This window comes from Tiliqua scincoides, chromosome 3 (genome assembly GCF_035046505.1).
Source record: "Tiliqua scincoides isolate rTilSci1 chromosome 3, rTilSci1.hap2, whole genome shotgun sequence".
Lineage (NCBI taxonomy): Eukaryota > Metazoa > Chordata > Lepidosauria > Squamata > Scincidae > Tiliqua > Tiliqua scincoides.
Genome location: NC_089823.1, coordinates 172,271,622 through 172,290,966, shown reverse-complemented (window position 1 = coordinate 172,290,966; position 19,345 = coordinate 172,271,622). Strand labels below are relative to the sequence as shown.

General features: G+C 43.9%; 1 protein-coding gene across 5 annotated transcripts in view; it reads right to left on the bottom strand.

Moving 5' to 3' along the window:
• CTBP2 (C-terminal binding protein 2) overlaps positions 1–19,345 on the bottom strand; it is a 248,667-nt gene continuing 229,322 nt past the window's right edge. For all 5 annotated transcript variants that reach the window (XM_066618906.1, XM_066618910.1, XM_066618909.1 and 2 more), the window contains 7 exons: positions 18,942–19,086; positions 13,708–13,914; positions 9,532–9,746; positions 7,644–7,774; positions 6,216–6,343; positions 5,302–5,419; positions 1–1,444 (listed from right to left, as the gene is read on the bottom strand). In XM_066618906.1, the coding sequence (XP_066475003.1) occupies positions 1,264–1,444; positions 5,302–5,419; positions 6,216–6,343; positions 7,644–7,774; positions 9,532–9,746; positions 13,708–13,914; positions 18,942–19,086 (1,125 nt within the window). In that variant the 3' untranslated portion in view covers positions 1–1,263. The remainder of the gene's footprint in view (positions 1,445–5,301; positions 5,420–6,215; positions 6,344–7,643; positions 7,775–9,531; positions 9,747–13,707; positions 13,915–18,941; positions 19,087–19,345) is intronic.

The following is a 19,345-nucleotide window of genomic DNA, read 5'->3' as shown; positions in this document are numbered from 1 at the left end:
ATTGTCACTTTTTATTGAAAACTGCACTGAACGCTATATGTCCACCTTTACAATAAACAAATACAGTAACGGTAACACACTAAAACAAAACATACTTCTGGTAGCCATTGGTTCTGGTTTTTCTTCTGTTTGGGACAGCTTTTAAAACTTTATCACAGAAACAGGAATGTACCCATACAAAGGCTCAGAATAGGCCATCTTTTTCAACAAAAAGGCGATGATTCACAAAAGACTATGAATATAACATGTAACTAGTTGATACAAATCTAATAGGATTTGTTAAAATCAGTCACATCTAATAACACATTTGAAGTGTTCTTGTATAAAATATCACATGAAGAAAAGAAGACTTCAATGTCTAAAAAAGTGGGTTTTGTTCATACAGTCTGACAAGTTACCATAAAAAGTGTTTTTTTTTTTTCCTGAGACATAAGGAAATGCAACATTATTCTTGAACCCTTTCCAGCTCAAGACTTTTCCACTCAATAAAATAGCTGTGGATTTAAAACAGAAAAATATATTTGAGTATAAATGTGAGACTTAACACTATTTTTGCATCATCAGCATGTGTTATTGAATGTACAGCTACTTTATTAAGTGTATCTTGCAGGAGAAGTATCCATTTTTGTGGTTAAAAGGCAGCTGGTTATAATATGGGCCTTTTTTTCCTCCTCCCACCAGGATTCCTGACCTACATTACTGTAGTTACATTGAGTAGCATCCCTCCAATACATTAGTGACTGGTATACAACTGCAACACGCATAACTGTGTCCCCATCTCTGGGTTAACTTTCTTCAAGCTGTACAAGGAGGAGCCAGGTAAGTGAGGAAGGAAAGGGCTGAAGTCACATGATGGTTTCCTCTTAATATCATGTAAGCTTTGTTAGGACTGTTGGACATGTTCTAAACAGCAGGTACCTCAGTCACCTGCTATTCCTCAAAGGGAGTGAAGAAGTATATATTATTCCTGTGACTGATGTAAATATGAAGGAAACTTAAATACACAATAACAGAAGCTGATCAGTAATGGTATCACCACATCCTAGTTTTCAGTGCTTCAGTAAGCAGGTGACTTCTTCAGGGTTCCCCCTCCCTCCCCCAAGTCTTGACTCCTATATCTTTTTTTTTGTAGTTAACACCTGGAACATGATGCATCAGTCCAAAATCAACCTTACAAATATTGTATCAAATTCCTGTCAGTTTGTGTGTAGTTTTCTTTTCCAATGTCTCTTGGTCCCAAATCGGAGTGCTTTAAATTATCTGCTATTGCTCATTGGGATGTTCCCTGTTGTCCCCATGTTTTGAGGGCTGGTTAGGAGATGGAGCTTGGGAAGGATGTGCCACCGTTGGAAGATTGTGGGTCACAGGAATCCCTCCTGGAATGATACCTTCCATAGCTGCCGGAATGCCACCTGGTGCAACACTCACCATGCCTGGTGGATATCTAGGAAAAGATGGATTTCCAAGTTAAACAACATCACTATACAAATATTCTATAGAAAGAGAGAACAGGGCCATGGAGGCAGGTGACAACCTAACAATGAGCTACTCCCCTGGCAGTTCCATTCTTTAGGACCCACTTCTCTCTAGTGTTGATGCAGCTGTCCCAATGGGACTTGTGAGGTATCCTGCAATGGGGAGGGACAGTCACAGAAGCCCCCTCAAGGTAAGGGAATGTTTGGGGCTGCATTGGATTTGGAAAATTGGATAGGATTGGACCTTTAGTAAAGAAATACTCTCACATTTCTTACAACAGCAGTACAGCAAAATCTTCACAAAGAACCTTTCCAGATAGAAGTAGCAGCTTAAACCTATATGGATGATCTTTAATGTTAATGAACAAAAATTCAACAGGGAGAGAATGCTTTTTCCATCCATACTGCTACCCTATTTCAACCCCTGCAGTTGTTCTGCCTCCCCCTTCAAAACAGCTGTAGAGTACCGAACATAGCAGCTGAAGGGGGAGAGCCTGCCATCCACAAGGCCCAGCTGTTGCCACATCCTGCTCTGCCTTTTTATTCATGTCAAAAGATATCTGCAGAGAAAATGTGGGCAGCCAACTCCCCTGTTAGCTCGTTAGAGGGCCACAGCAGACCACTGAACCTTTCTTAGCTACGACTGGGAGACATTTTTCCAGAAGATGTTTGAGGAACAAAAGCAGTTTGTCTGGGTCTGGTTCACAGTGTTGTAGAAGACAAACACTTAAGGAGACATGGCTTTCAATTTCAATAGTGCAGGACTACCTGAACCCCAGCCCAGGAGCCAGATCCAGGGTTCAGATGAACCTGTCCACCCAGTGAGTGGGCCTTACAGTTCCAACCCCACATGTCTTGTCATTTGGGTAGACCTGGACACCAGGATGCTCCGGGCAGTCACATCTGCCTGGATGTCCTGTTGCACAGTCTTGGGATGCCAGGCAACAAATGTGACTGCCCAGAATGTCCTGGTGCCCAGGTCTAACTAGACGAGCTGCACAGAGGCATAACAGAAAGCTATGGTCCAAGTGCACAGTGGTCACAAATTCGAGCACTGCTGCAATAGTGTTCTGCAGCATCCCCTAGTTAAATTACTTAAATTATCTTTGCAGTATCACTTAAATTATCTACATCTGCATTTTTTCCTTCCATGAAATTGGTTAGGAAAGACAAGTGAATCTTTATTGGGACAGGCACAAAAAAATGAAAGTGTGTGGGGGGGGGGGGAAGAGAAAGAAGGTGGAGAGGCTTGTGGTAACCCACACTGAAACAGCACTTTGGGCAAAGTTGTCAAAATCCAGTGTTAAGACAACATCTCCTGCTTTATGAACGGCACCATAAGGGTGATGAGGATGGTGTGGTGAGCAAGTTGGCCAGGCTGCTTAAGTCAAAATGATCAAGAGAGCCTGAGACGTCCCAACATCTGCACAAGGAAAACCGAAAGAGACTAGTAGACCAGGACAATGAGCTTAATATTGCAACATGCTGGAAATTATCATTTATAAACCAGGTAATGCAATGAAGTGGATGCTTTAAGTATGCACAAAGCTATTGTGTTCAGATCAGTAAATGCACCTTCATTACACTGTACAACCTAGCAGTAAAAATAAATTTTGTTTGCATGAGCTTTGGCCATGGTTGTAACTTCTCAATAAGGGGGCAGAGAAAAAAATCTTCTCTGCAGCCTTCACACATCAGTAGATGGAAAAATGTAATCCTTTGAGTTTGCTTGCTGCAGGAAACCTCAAGTTTAAGGTTTATGATAACCCAAAAGAACAGTATTTTAAAAGTTACAGAAATGTACTGTATATTCCTTAACCTGTACACATCTTATAATGTGTATGTCTAATTTTTCCAGGGACAGGAGTAACTGATTGCCTACTTTAAAAAGTAAACCTTTTGGATAAAGCAGACTTTTTAGAGGAGTGTGAATATGCTCCTAGAGAAAAGACTGAACACTCTCGTGAGTGCAATTGCGTTAAAGGTAGGGCTTTTAAATCCTAGTGATGGCAATGAATTAAACACTGACAGCAGTGGTACATAAGCCACAATCCAGTCAAAGTTCAGCCCTCTGAATGCTTACTTGTTTCCATTATATCCTAACAAAAACACATTTAAAGAAGCTCCATGTGTGCAAGGTAAGTGGCTGAATTTGCCCTGTTACGACCATTCCTTGCACTACAAGAGGTCCTGCTCAGCAAGACCATTTGACAGGCAAAGGGTTTTGCTACTAGAAGGGGGAGACTGGAAAACTCCTGGTGCCCAAGTGGAAGCAGTCTTACACTTCTTTTGGTCCTACAGATTATATATTTATGGGGCAGCTGTATTTATAGGAGAGATCACAGGAATCTTGAGGGCCTTGAATGGTTTTACATTTTCAGCAGATTAGCCTTCTGAACAGAAGGCTTGTATGAAGGGCTTTGTGTTTTTTCCTTGCACAAGGTTTAAGCTGAATTCTGCAGTCTGTATATGCACACAAAGTTAGCTGACTTTCACATATTCTTCTATGTCTGCTAACTGTAGGAAAGGAGGGAGATCCTTTGAGATTTTTCCAGACACTGCATACCTGCTTTCAAGATTAGCTTCACAATCGTAAAGGATAGAAGTTTGCAGCACTTCAAAATAATGTTTTTTACACTGCTGTGTAACATTTCCCCATTTGCATGGTTTTCAGAGATCTAAATATAGATGAAGTCTTGCCTCTAGTTCTACATGTGTATTTTTCTTAAAGCTGTACGTGAATCCAAATTCCAGCTTTTCCTTGACACCAGATCAAAAGTATATCAGTATACTGGTACAGTGTCGATTCTATCTTTGCAAAAAGCCTTCAGGGAACATCTGGGTGTTTACTCCAATGGCAGCATTTAAGGGGAGCATAGCTCCAGGACTACTACTTCAGCAGGGGTGGTGATGTCATCAGCAGAAGTGCTCAGGTGCTGCCTCTGAAACTTTTCAAAGGACCTTAGCTTAGAATAAGCTTAGACCTTAGCTTAGAATAAGGTTCAAGAGGTGGCAAACTGAGATATTTATCTAGGGGCATTTGTTAGTGTCTAGTCTAGGTATTGTCTTTCCCAAAAGCTGTCTGACAGCAATTCTGTAGCTCATGTTACAAAGCTACAATGCTATGCAAATTTACGTAGGCTGCAGTATTCTCCCCATGACCCGAGTTTGATCTCAGCAGAAGCTGGGATCTCAGGTAGTAGACTCCAAGAGCCTGAGATGAAATGAGCTAGATCTTTAAATGAAAAATAAAAGTAAGGTTCAAATTAGGAATCAGTGGCAGGAAAAGAAAAGCTCCAATGAAGTAAAAATGATTTGTTTTTGTTCTTGCACAGTTTCAGTGGGCACAGCTATGGGGGGTCTCATAAGTTCCTGCACTTCATAGTTTACCGCTACAGCACCTACTTCTTCTAATTTAATGAGTCGCTCAAGAGATCTTTCATTTGCTTGTGCCATATAGAGGGGACAAGGTGTCAATGAGCAAAGATGCAAGGTTCATTTGAAAGCCAGAAAGGCCTTTCAGAGAAGAACAAAGCAGCTCTATCATGCCTCGATTATAAGATCTACATACAGTGAGACAGTTGGAGGGGCTATCTTGGAACTGTCTATTTTATCAAGACATTGTGAAGAGAGAGTATCTGTAGAGGAGGCTTGAATACTCCACCACTGAGGACTGCAATAACTTGCACCTTATATAAATGCATTTTCAGAGAAATGTCAGGAGCTGTGCAACTCATTGTTTAACTATCTGCCTGCTTACAGAATTCCAGAGTGCATGCCTGCTGTTCCTTAACTACATTCAAAAAGATCCATTTCTCCATCTTACCTGTATGTGGCGCCATTGAGCTCTGGATGAATTGCTTGCTGATCTATTACTGACCAAGGAGCTGTTGTGACAAAGAATTCCTTATTCACACAGTTTCGTAGGCTTTCAGGGATGCGACCTGAGGAAGGAATGATTCCGATTCAGGCACAACCTTACTGATACGTAACAAATGGCACACTTCTTTCATTTTTTTTTATGCCACCTGCTGGGATGAGGGTAGCATGCAGAGAAAAATCCATCACTTGCCACCAAAATTCTGAGATTAAATTCCAGATAAAGTCCCACTGCAGATCTGTTAGCAGCTCTGCATGGCTATTTGCCAAGGCATGGCATAAAAAAAACTCCCCAAAACAGATGCGATTTTAACATGTGAAAACTTCTCACTGAACTGTTGAACAACTGTTGCTTATAAGCAAGACTTGACAGTTGTTTGTCACACTGATATGGCTGCCAGGGTTGCATTCAAGGGCTGGATCCAGCCAGCAGACTGCCAGTTGTCCATTGCTGAACTGTGTTTAGTCACTTTGCAATTAGAGTGTATAGTTCATTGGTCCCAGTGAATGAGACATGCAACCAACCAACAACTACTTCCAGAACAGCTCTAGCTACTGACCTAGAGTGACTGAGGAGAGATTTTTAAAAAATGCACCCAATCTGCCCAGGAAGTACCTACTCTTACCAGGGCGTGGTATGGGAGACATCATATAGAAAGGCTCTTAACCCGTGACCTGGTGCATGAATGTACTAGAGGTGCCAGAGATAACAATGTTTGCATGGAGATACTGTATTTAGGAGAACTAGTCTCTAAGTGTTGTACCTGCCGCATGATGCAAAATCATGAGAAATACTTTTGGGCAACCTTCCAATGGAGCCGTTACATTTTACATGGCCCACGGGCATATAAGCGGCTGTACCTGTGATAGCACGACGTATCTCTGTTGCAGCGGCTTCTCTCATCTCCAGTGAGGCTTGTTCGCTGTACCAAGCAGTGTGTGGTGTACAAATTAAGTTGGGAGCATCTTTCAGTGGTCCTTGAGCAAAGCTACAGAAGAAAGGTAAACATTAAAATTCATGAATGCAAGCAGTTACATAGACACTTAACTTCACTGGTCACCTTATACCAGTTATCTGTAAGTTGAGGTTAATGATACATGGCCTATAACAGTAAAATAATTTTTAAAAATGCACCTTTTCTATTAAGGTTTTGGGGGGTAGATTTTTTTTTAGTAAAAACATCTATAGTCCAGGTCCTGGGGGGCACGCCCTGTGCCCTTTTCTAGCTGCCCATTTCATTAAATAAAAACAATGCTTTCCACTACCCTTACTCCAAATTTCTTGCTGTTGGATCCTTCTGATGGTATCCAGATATGAGCTGAGCATGAAAGTCTATTCAGGCTGCACTGCAAATGGATTGGAAATGCTGTCTACCCTGGATGCTGCATTTGTGTTTTCAATCCAGATGCATATCAGTAGGTGAACAGCCCTTTGCAGGAAGATAGCCATTATTGATCTCTCCCAGTATTTAACAGCAGCCACAGTTCTTTGGCTTCCTACATTTTAATCCAGAAGAATAGGCAATAAGGCCAAACATTCCAAGAAGCTTTGCTAAGAAGTCAGTAACAAATCAGGCATAAAAAAATTATGAATTAAAAGTCTGGCAAAGAGATAAAGTGGAATTCCTCTTTCAGTTCAACCAGCATAGCAAATGGTCGAAAATATATTTACACAATAAGGTGAATCATGGGATGCTTTCCTGTCCAGAAGGTATGTGTATGACAACATACATAATTTCATCACCTTCACCTTTAAATGTGAACACAGCAGACTCTTGAATACAATTCAGAGTTGATAAATCAACCAAGCCTTTAAGATAGAATTCTAAAACTGGCTAATGAGCATGAGCATCACATATGAACATGAACATATGTTATAATGCGCAATGTTAGACAATACTATTTTTCATTCTGTCTTGTTCTTTCTAGAATGTGAATTTTTAGTTTTCACAGTATGTATCCAAACTATTCTCGAAGAAATTGATCAAAACAAAGCTGCACATGCATGCAGGCTAGAATTGCCCTCTCAGTGGCCTCAGCTCTTTCCAACCAAGCAGGTTCACAAACCCCAAGTTTGCTTCTTAAAAGGAGAAACACACAAGGCACCTTTAGTTCTAAAACCCTTTTTAATTTTGTATTTTTAAAGGTTCTGCATTGATTTTATCAACACGTCTGCAGCTTACTAGGGACTATGAAGATAATGTCTCATATTTCTATGGAAAGCAGCTACTGAGAGGTGTTGGGTAGCAGGCAGGCAGGATACAAGTTCAAAATACTATGTCGCCTTACCTAAACGGTTCTGACTCATGCACATCCAGAGCCGCCCCTCGTATCCTCCCTTCCTTCAGGGCTTGAGTTAAGGCCTTTTCGTCCACCAGACCGCCACGGGCTGTGTTTACCAAAAATGCTCCCTGCCTCATCTGAGGGAAGCCAGGAGGAAAGAAAAGACTGTTCAGCAGGATCATTACAACAGCTCAATATAAGCAGAGTTTTGCCACCACTCCCCCACCTACCCACAAAGCTCCTCTAGCCTCTGACAGTATATACACAGCTCCTGCTGTCGGGGAACATAAAACCAGAGTCCTGCCATCTTTCCTTTGACTTTAGAAGCTTTTCTGGGCCACCTACTCCAGCGTAGCAGTACTAATACTATAGTAGTAACACTTCTCCATCTGGATGAAAAGTCATTGCAAGTACAACACCAGAACGGTGCCCTTCCATTCAAGAGAAGATGAGGTCTAATCTCAAAATGCTCTAAGAGAGAACAAGCCAATCCTTACACTAGGAAAAAACAGCTCTCTAAAGAGAAGCACACACAACAGATTTTTGAAAGTGCTACACAAGGTCTTCAACTTTCAATCCCAAAGTATAGCAAACAGAATTTCTGAACTTTCTGCTTTGGTAAGTTTTCATCTTATGGCTGAATATTCTTTCCTGGAAAAATTACCCGTTGGCACCAGTAGTTTGTGACAACAGGGTGCTTTCCCTAGCTTACTCAAGACAGCAGTACAAACAAGTTTATGTTTTGCAACCACTTACTTCTTATCTATGTGCTCCTGCATAGAACAGAGGTAAATAAGATAACCACAAAATCACAGCACCAGGTTAGGAAGAGATTTGTGCTGGTACTTTGGCTGTTGCCTTCAAAAGAGAAATTAGCCGTGTCTGGAAGATTTTCCCCAAGACTGGGCGGATGAGATTACAAGTGAAAACAGAGTTTCACCCTGGAAAATGGGCAAGTTAACACCCAATTTTTTTTCCCATTGACCCAGCTACCATTTCACCCTAACATGTTTGGGAAACAGTACTTGTGTTGGTCAAATCTGGGGCTGATTTTTACCAACACAACAGCATCTTCATACTATGGCAAACACACCACTTACTATCTAATGGTGCTCCAAAAGAGAGGAAGGTGGAAATGACGCTTGCTTGACAATAACTAGCCCTGTTCCTCCAAATCAGTGGTTCCCAACTTTTAGGAACCCATGGACCCCTGGAGCAAAAATTGGAATTGTTGTGGACCACATGTGGCTGTGGGGGGTTTGGTCTTCATCCTCTCTGGTGGCCTGTCCCCCAAGTGCTCCCCTTTGCACTATCAGAGAGGATGAAGAATGGACCGGACACAGCCACAGCTGACACTTGTGATTGTGGCTGTGGGCAGTCCTTCCTCTGCCCACATTGGCGGTCCGTGGGAGACTGCTTGATCAGTGAGACACTGGAAGTGATCAAAGGTGTTCCCCACCCCCCCCCCCCCCGAGACCTCACGGACCACTTCTCAGGGTCTTGTAGACCACCTGTTGTCCACAGACCACAGGTTGGGAACCAGTGCTCTAAATGTAATGTTGTTAAAGGCCCATTGATACGAGTCAGTAAGGCCTATGGACAGAAGCCAAGAGTGTGTCTTGGGTTTGTTACATTATGCCACATCAGCTTGCTGTTTGTTATTTATGGACTGCATTAAACCAACCTGCTAAAGTGGCATCACCTGATGTACAATGTGCAAAAGGCAGCTGGACAGTGAGCAATAACTCTCAGCCACCTCAAAGGTAAAAATACATATTATTTGCATCTGCTGGAGATTATGACTGTACTGGCAAGGAGTCCAGTACTCAAGAGTCACACATTCCTATGCTGCAGCTGGAGTCACCAAGACAATTCTCCACTGTTTATTAGTTACCTGCTTAATCGTGAAGTCATTGATAAGGTGGTGATTATGTTCATTGAGATTACAGTGTAATGATACACAGTCACTCTGGTACAGCAGATCCTGGAGCGTGTAGACCCGCTGGACGCCCAGGGACCTTTCTATGCCATCCTGCAGGTATGGGTCATAAAAGATCACATTGAATCCAAATGCCTTGGCTCGAACTGCAACTGCTTGCGCAGTGCGACCTAAGCCGAGAGAGAGAGAGAGAGAGAGATGTCAGTAATAAGCTTGGCAATGCAGCAGCTCTGCATGAATTCTAAGCATTAACTGGCACCAAGCAGCACAACTTGCTGCCAAACATTTTCTTCTACTCCAGCGAAGATGTTCACAATGCACTGATCCTTTATTACCCCTTTGTCAGGAATTGCTAAAATGCAGCACTTGCAAAAAGAAATATGGCATTTGCAAAGTGCTTTCCTAGAACTGGCCACTGTGCAAGTTCGCTACTACACTCTCTTAAACGCAGCTTGGTTTCTGCCACATCTCAAATACTGCCCGGTTCCAATGCTGCAGACTACAGGATTGGACAGCAAATGTGCTGAGTGTCCCCACTGTAGGGCTCCTTCTGCTCTCAAGATTCTGCTGCTGGAACAGGGATATCCTGTTTCCCCAGGACCAGATGCACTATATCCTTTCCCCAAGAAAGTGTCTCTTTCCCCCCGGAGTGACTGTTCTTCTATGCAAAAATATGAAAGGACAACACAATACATATCTATAAATAGTCCTATTAAACTCTTTCTAAAAACAAACAGAACAAAAAATAGCAATAGCAGCAAACCATAATCTGTATAGATCAACACTTGAAGGCCTGTTGATATAGCCAGGTCTAAATTGTCTGGTGAAAAACAAGCAAGTGATGAAGCCAGGCAGCTTTCTCCAGGGAAGGCTATCCAAAGTGCAGTCTTCAACTGAAAGACGTACTGTTGTCCTCCATTCTACTTTAGGGCAGGGGTTCCTAAAGTGTGTATTGAGATGCCTTAGGACTGCGGTTTTCAAACTCTCCGGGAGTTTGAAACCTGCAGTAAGTCTTTGCGGGGGCGGGGGGGGGGAGGCGCCGACGCAATCCTCAGGGGGCTGCAGGGACTGGGATGCACTCACCAGTCCCTGCAGCAGCCATCCCTGTGTGCAGGGAGCCCTGCGTGAGCGCCTGCAGGGTGCCCCAGGTCAGGGAAAGGAAGAGTGGAGCAATCTGCTCTGCCTCTGCAAAAGGGGAAGCAGAGTGCAATCGCCCCACTCTCCCTTTCCCTGGCCTGGGGAGTCCTGCAGGTGCTCGCGCAGGGCTCCCTGCACACAGGGACGGCTGCTCAAGGGACTGGTAAGTGCACCCCAGTCCCTGCAGCCCCGTCAGAAGAGAAAGCGGAGTGATTGTGCTCTGCTTCCGGTTTGGGGGAATGGGGCACGATCGCTCTGCTTCCACTTTTCCTGACCTGGGGAGCCCTGCTGAAGATTATGCAGGGCTCCCCGCACCCCCAGGAGGCTGCAGGAGGCTTGGGCAAGTGCACTGAAGCCCCTGCAGCCCCCCTGAGTGGCGTGATCTGTGTCGCTGCCTTACCCCTGTCTCCTGGCTGCCCCCGCCCCTTAAGGGGGCAGAGGCCAGGACCCACAGGCTGGGGTGTCGCAATGCCCCAGTTTGAATACCACTGCCTTAGGGCATTGTGGTGCACTCAGCGGGGTGCTGCAGGATGTCCCTGATGGCCCGTCCAACCTGTTTGCCCAGGTATTATCATCTTAGATCTTGCTAAACCTTGTGAGATTTGGGAACCACTATCTAGGATTTTGCAAAATCTCGCACAATCCAAAATGGGGGTACCTGGCTGAGCTGGAAGAGGCTGTGGGGGAACTGTGACTGGCAAGTTTGGGAATTGCTACTCTAGGGAAATCCTGCACGTCTTTGCACCTCCCCAAGCCAAACACCAGTCATAAAAGGTGAACTGTCAAAAGCTTCTTGAACAACCTGTTTTTGTTGACTGCCTAGAACTGTACTAGCCCATCTTTAAAAATTGACATTGATAATGTTTCTCTGTTTAGAATCCAGTGATTTATACTGTACATACATACATGACAACACCTGCTAAATCCCCTGTTATGTGTTAGTCACTGCTACTTTTGAATAGTAAAAACCTTACCTATGCTGTTACCTTACTCAAGACACTTGGCAACTATCCAGACTCAATTTGTTGCAGGTGCCCTATATGCAGAATTTGGGGAGGGCACAGGTGGTGGGAGAAACTTGCCTAGATGTATCACTTTCCACATGCAAAAGGGGCTATCGGAGAACATTTTGCTTTGAATCTTTCCTCACCCCTCCCTGCTGACAGATCTTAAATCTTCCAGAGGCAAGTTTAAAGGATAGACAGTCTTATTGCTGACTTAGCTGAAGGTCAACATGGACTGTGTAATGCACTGTGTACAAGGGCATTATGCGAATCTGTCTTTAGAATATAAGTAGTTGTGACATTTTTCAAAAATGTCCATTAACTATTTGCCATTGCACTTCAGAGGCAATTAATATGTATCCAGAACGCAACGTCTGTTCATAAGCATGCCCTGGCTTTAGCAAGCAAATGTAGAACAATCTATGGATTGTCCTAAAAAAATTTTTTTTTGGGGGGGGGGGGATGAGGGGCATGGACAGGAAGAATGTAGAACTAGACCCTGGCTGACAGAGAAGCTGCAGATTCCCACTGCAAGCAATAAAGCTTCCCATAAAAAATTGTTGGAGTGCGATCCAGCCACTCGCCATGGTTAAAAAAAACCTGCATATTCCAGCTACATGAGGCCTCTTCACTCTGCTCCCAAACCAGAAGCCATGTTAAGGAAATCTTATTATGAAGGACTTTTGTGCAACAACACAACAAAACCACTCGAAGTCCTATTTAGAATAAGAGCAACTTGTTTGTTGTAGGGTGCCTCCCCCCACCTTCAGCAGTCTTGCTGAATGGCTATTTAATTGGGCATGACTAAGACAACTGTCATGGTTTGGAAGCAAAGGTTTAATAAGGCTCTTCTGATAAAGAGGGACAGCTGCAGTGCAATCAGCAGGTCATTATCCACAATGTCATTCCTATTCAATGTCACAGCCTGGGCTCAACTAACCGACTTCCACGTGAAGACCTAAGCCGCCTTCTAAGAAAATGCAGAAAAAGCCAAACAAGTTGACAAGCCTTCGCTTTTGCAAATTGGTTTTCAGAGTAAGACAACATGGTTCTGTGGGGTGATAAGCTGAAACACTTCCTGCTCCTGGCGACCATATTCCTGTACAGGTGGACACAGGCACACCCCCATTTTTGACTAAAATAGCTCCTTAATGCACAAATGTGCAATTAAATCTGTGGCATTTAGAACAAAGGAGGAAATCTAAACTGAAAAACAGACAAAATTGCCATGCTCCTAAGATGTTTGGAGACCGACAAAAATAGCAACACAAGAAGAAAAGTGAGGCTGGTGCTTGCAAAAATTTGGGAAATGCAGGTGAAGGTTTCTAGGTATGAAAGTGGCTTTTTCTACCAGTGTGGGCTGTTTCGTGGCCTTTTGCAAAACAGGAACAATTTGAAGCTCAGCTCTTTCTCAGCAGGGCTTGATGTCTGTGGTAAAGACATCAATCTATAGTGTTCAGAACAATCCAGAACCCAAGGTCTATATAAATTGTCCTAGAGATGGAAAATCAGCCGAGGAGATTTTTGAGCGGAAGAAGAGCCAGGACACAACCAGTTCCTTCCTGCACCCACACCCTGACTCCTCTGACCAAGATGGCAGCCTCTAAAAACTATTTCTAGTTTTTTAAACAAGGGTGTGCGTGTATGTGTGTGAACAACTGCTGTTGTGTACTCTGTGGGCCCAATCCTATTCAACTTTCCAGCACTGATGCAGCCATGCCAGTGGGGTGTGCACCGCATCCTGTGGGTAGCCATGGGGGCCTCCTTAAGGTATGGGAATGTTTGTTCTTTTACCTTGAAGCTGCACTGCTGGGAAGTTGTTTAGGATTGGGTCCTGAATCTTTTGCCAAACAACACTTTTCTGTTGCCAAACTCAATATCAGAATCCACAAAAACCTCATTGTAAAGCCCAGTTTCACTTAGTGAACAAGAAACAAGGCCCGATTCAAATATTTTCAGCATTTTATAGCATCAGAAGTTACCAACATACCAAATCCAATGAGGCCAAGTGTTTCGCCTCTAATACGTGCTGCTCCGGAAGCCACCTCCCGTATTTGTTCCACGCTCTGCACTCTGGTTCCTTCCCTCAGGGCCTGGTAGAGCCAAGTGTTCCGCCTGTAGAGATTCAGGACATGGCATACGGTGGAATCTGCTGTCTCTTCTACTGCTGCTGAGGGAATGTTGCAGACAGCAATCCCTAGTGTATGGGGAGAGAAACCCACATTTTAGTCACGTAGTCAGGAAAACGCAGGGTTCTTCACTAACCTAAGCTAAAAATACTTAGAACACTAGAAAAATACAAAGTTACCCGTATCATCACTAGCTGTGAAATAGTTCTAAGCTCATTTTGCAGTACTAGAACACATTTTGCTTCTCAGTAAACCTGCTCCCTAGACCTGCACTGCAAAACACAGCTGGTTTTGATAGCTGGTGATAGAAGATATCACTGAACTAAACCAAAAAATATGGTTATGCTCCCTGGTGGGCCACTGTGAGATACAGGAAGCTGGACTAGATGGGCCTTTGGCCTGATCAAGCAAGGCTCTATACTATTACAAGGAACTATACTACTAGCTCCCAAACTGGGGGGTCATGACCCACCGACCAGGGAAGCACTTGTCTATGGCCCCTTATGGGCAGGGGAATGGCAGCAACATATTCCCCAGGAACATGCCACTGCTGGGGACAGAAGGGGTGTTGTTGTTTTTTTGTTAAACTTACTTAAGCCAGTGCTGGCGTGCAGGGAGCCCCATGGATGCCTACATGGGGCTCCCCCAAACCTCAGAACGACTAAAACCATTTCAAATGCAGTCAAAAACAGAAGTGGGTTCCAATTGCTATTTTTAGTCATTCTGAGGCTTGGGGAGGCCCATAGATGTCCATGGAGTTCCCAGCACCTCCTGGCAGCTGGAGCTGACTTAAGTTAAAAAAAACCCTGCTCTCCCCAGAAGCAGCATGATGCTGGGGATCACATCTCTGCCATCCCCTGGCCCCTGCAAAGACTTACATGGTTCCCAACTTCCAAGGAAAAGTTTGGGAACCACAGTCTTATATTATACCTTAGGACAGTTTATAATGCAGAGAGGTTTAAAGCCACATCCTGATTGCTATACATACATAATGGGATACATAAACATGCCTCAGCTTCAAAACAGGGATGGGACAATAGTACTGATTTCCCTTACATTGAAAGGTAGTACATCACAACCCAGGTAAGAGTTCTAAACCAGCCTCCTTCTTGATGTGCTAACTTTCCATCTGCAAAGATTTTTGTCCTAGGGAACATTTGGAAAGAAGAATGTTCCACCTGCATTTGGACGTGAACTCCTTGAAAAATGTTACCAGCTGCCATTTCTGAGTTTTTCCATCAGAGTTATGGTTCACTAGCACACCTGGCATATGAACTAAACGCAGGGCACAATTCTAACCAGGTCTACTCAGAAGTAAGTCCTATTTTATTCAATGGGGCTTACTCTCAGGAAAGTGCAGTTAGGATTGCAGCCTCAGAACGTGAGGGAGAATGTTGCACAGGGAGGCCCTTACTTACTGCCTATGTTTGGTCAGTCACTTTCAGATTACCCAACTCTCTTAGCAGCAGCCAATACATGTACTAGGGCACAATCCTAACTCCTTATGCCAGTGCTTTCCAGCACTGGCATAGCGGTGCCAATGGGACATGTGCTGCATCCTGCAGTTGGGTGTCACTCACAGAGGCCTCCTCAAAGTAAGAGAATGTTTGTTCTCTTGCGTCAGAGCTGCATTGCTCTGGTTAGGATTGCACCCTAGTCTCATAAGGCTGTGAAGCCAAGTTTCTGTGCTACTTGTTGCAGCAGGTGGAAAAAAGGAAAATATACTGCTTTTCTGGCAGTCTATACAGGCATGAGGGCTGGAGATCCCTCAGCTCACTTGCCTCCACCAGCAAGGGAACCAAGTGTTATGCCCAACTCTGCTTCTTGACATTTGACCTGGCAAAGCAGAGAAGTGCAACTGGAGAGACCTGGCAGAACCCTGGAGAATTGCAGCTGGAGAGCCCTTCCTTCATTTCCTTCTCACTTGTACAATGGCGAGATTGTCCTACAGTCACAAGAAGCTACCTCAAGTCACAGCTACCAGTGTCATCTGTCCATCCTTGTGACAACACTGATGAGATATCTGTCAAGCATCAAGTCTCTTTCTGGGATCACATACTCCAACTCTGGACCACACTGAAGAAGCACTCACTAGAGATTGTTCCTGACACTTGTGAGTCCCTGAGAGATCCCCAGTCTTCATCACCTGCACTGACCTCTAGAATACATGCATGAGATAGTGTGACTCCATATTCCATGCATTCTTGTCCTTTAAGGGCAATGGGGAGTTGAGCTCTACTTAGAAGTACAAGCTGTTGTACGACCCTGATCTCAGAGCCTTTCCCAAGTGGTTTTGATTTAAGCCATTCTGTCCTTAACCGACAGCTGAGACCCCAACACTCAGCTACGGCCTAATATGGCTTTCCCTGCCTTGTCCTGTCTACGTGCAGGAAGATTACTTGTCCTCACGGGATGGAGATGATCTCACAAGGTAATGCCTAGATGTGCAAGTTAACAGGCCAGGGTTAAGCAACATAAGCAGCTTTGGCAAGTGCAGCAACTGTCACTCAGTGTAGGATTGACTCCTGTGATCTCATGATACCAGAGAATGAAGAGTTCACCACAACTGGATTCACTCCTTCACCAGCTCACTGATCATGTTCCAGTTGTTCCAGGACTTATGGAGTTACTACCTTTCTTTCCATCTGTGTTTTTCAGTTTGATCACAGCACCGTAACAAAAAGGTTTAAGAATAGTTTAAAGCTAAAGAGCGGACTGAAATTCCCAAATATGCTACAAAGGAAGACTGATGAAATCAAATCACGTGTTTCTTCCACTCTTCCTATAAGTTTCTCAGAGCAATATACAGTATGGACATGATCCTTACAACCTGTAGAAAAGCTAGGCTAACAGGTACAAAGTCACCCAGCAACTGGTACAAAGTCACCTGGTGAGAGATTCATAACTCAGCTGAGATTGGAACCCAGGTCTCTACAGCCTTCGTTCAACTCTATTTCCTCTATGTCACGTTGCAAAGTTCTGCTTACAATATTTTGGCATTTTTCTGTTAACTGCAACATTTCCTTAAACAACTTAGAAAGATATTGACATGAAAAGCTGACAGAAATAGTTCTCCAGTATTCATGCTACAGATGAGGAAAGGTGGAAGTGGTGTAGAGAATGATGCAAAGCAGTTCTGTTTAGGTAGATCTAGACGGATTTATAGTCATCAATAAATCTGCCATGGACAATGAACTAAAAGGAGGAGAAGCCATAAGATGTCTCTGTAATGCACACACTAAGCGCCAAACGTCTACAAGGTCCAAAGGCCTTTGATGCTAATGGGTCTGTTTCCACTGCTCTATGGGGATTTCATAGCTTAAAATTAAATGTTGCAATTTTACAGGACAGAGATGAAGAGTAGTCTTATAACAAGTCAGACCAGCGGCCCATCTAGATCACTAAAGCTAATGGTGACAGGCAACACTCTTCAGGGTTTCTGCAAGCCTAAGGGCCAAATCCTGTCCAACTTGCCAAAGCTGATGCAGCCCTGAGGTAAAAGAACAAATGTTCCCTTACCTTGAGGAGGTCTCTGTAACTGTCCTCCCACCACAGGGATATGCTGCATCAGCACTGGAAAGTTGGATAGGATTGGGTCCTAAAGTTATTTAAGGAAGGATGCCCAGGGTGGCTGAACTGTGAGCTACAAAATCTCTCTGGTGGACATATTAAGTTTCATACATTTGTGTAAACTTAAATTTATGTAGCTAGAATTACCTTATATGTAGGTATGAAGTAGTATGTGTACTATATTAGGGTATGTGTAGTATATTAGGGACAAGGCAAAAGAGCCATTATGTACCGTAGGAAATGAGTAGAAGTCAGTAAAATGTACTTGATTAAGCAGTCCTTGATTACTTTTTTTTATAATGCCTCGAGAAGCTGCTCACTCTACAAATCTGACAGGAAAGTTAGGCTGTAAGTAACACAACAAGGAGTTACCAAGCAAGTTAGAACATTTTGTATGTAAATGATTCAGCAGAGTGTCTTGTTTAGAATGACTGCCGCAAAGGATGTGTGTGCCTTTACTTTTATTAAGATTTACAATGGAGTACTCCGAAGCAACTAATCACTTTAATGCCACCCTATCGACAAACATATACAGCTGGCACCCCATAAAGATCAATTTTGTTTTATATGCTAATGCAGTGATACTCATTAGTGGTAAAACAATTAACAATGCTGCTTGCAAACATCTCACTAGCATTTTAGTGGCACACAGAAATGGCCAATATGCTATAATTCTTAAATCTAGTTAAAGATAACATAATTAGTTGACTGTGAGCCCAATCCTGGGCTCGACGAGCCAGCCTACCGCTGGCACGCACATTTTCAAATGTGCCACAAGGCAAGTTTGGGAGGCCTAACGCTGGGCCAGAGCCCATGCTAGCCCAGTGCTAGCACCTGGCCGCCACTGCTGGGCAGTCACACAGAGGAGGCGGAAAGGAGGCATGACAGGGAGGTGGGAGGCGGGGAGAGGGCAGACGGGAGGTGTGCCGGGGGAGGGAGGGAGGAAGGTCTGGTGGAGGCTTGGTGCCCGACATGAAAGCTCTCACTTCACAACCGACCTTTTGGTCGGCGGTGAATCGAGTAGCCCCATTGCAATGCTGTTGGCGCACAGGATGCAGTGGCAGCCATTTTCGGTGCCGCCGCAGCCGTGTGCCACGGAAGGTCAGGAATGGGCTGCCTGTTTGTCATCAGGCATCAAAAAACATCACCACCAAGAGACCTGAAACCAATGGGACCAATGTCAATGTGCCATAATAAGTTTCTTTAAACACTTGCCAACTGCTCATTCACGGGCCAAGGAACCTCGTGTGAATATGCGCATACATAAATACACACAAAATTTAATTCAGTCCATGCAAATTATAAATGAGAACAGGGAAGACCTCAAATGCTGAAACTTTGTATTTGCATTGGAGCTCATATGGACTGTGGAAGAGATGTATCTCAAATAAAGCTGCTTCATCATATACAATTCAAATCAAAACAACCCCCCCCCCCCGAAAAAGTTAGGCTGTGAACATAAATGAATAAATGACTTTAAATGAAAACGACTTCTTCAAAAGGCTGTGCTGGATTCTAAACATACCAAGCTCCCCTGCAGCTTTGATGTCTATATTGTCGTAGCCACTGCCTATCCGAACAATGACTCGTAAGGCCTTGAACTTCTCTAGGTCTTCCCGGGTCAGGGTGATAGTGTGGTACATCATTGCGCCAACAGCTTCATTTAAAACCTAACATACACACAAAAAGAAGGAAATCAGACATTAGTGTAGCAGATGGATGCGTTCCGGTAACAGATGCTGAAGTCCAGTGATGAGTCATATGTAAGTAAGCATCTAGTAAGGCACATGGCTCAATCTGCAGCAGAGATAAGAGTCTCCGAAGAAATAGTGAGAACCCTAAAAAAAGAAATCCAGCACATACATGGACAGCCCTTTGTGTAAGACACATTGCGAAGAACAGCTAATCTTCACTTGAGCTCAGGAAACT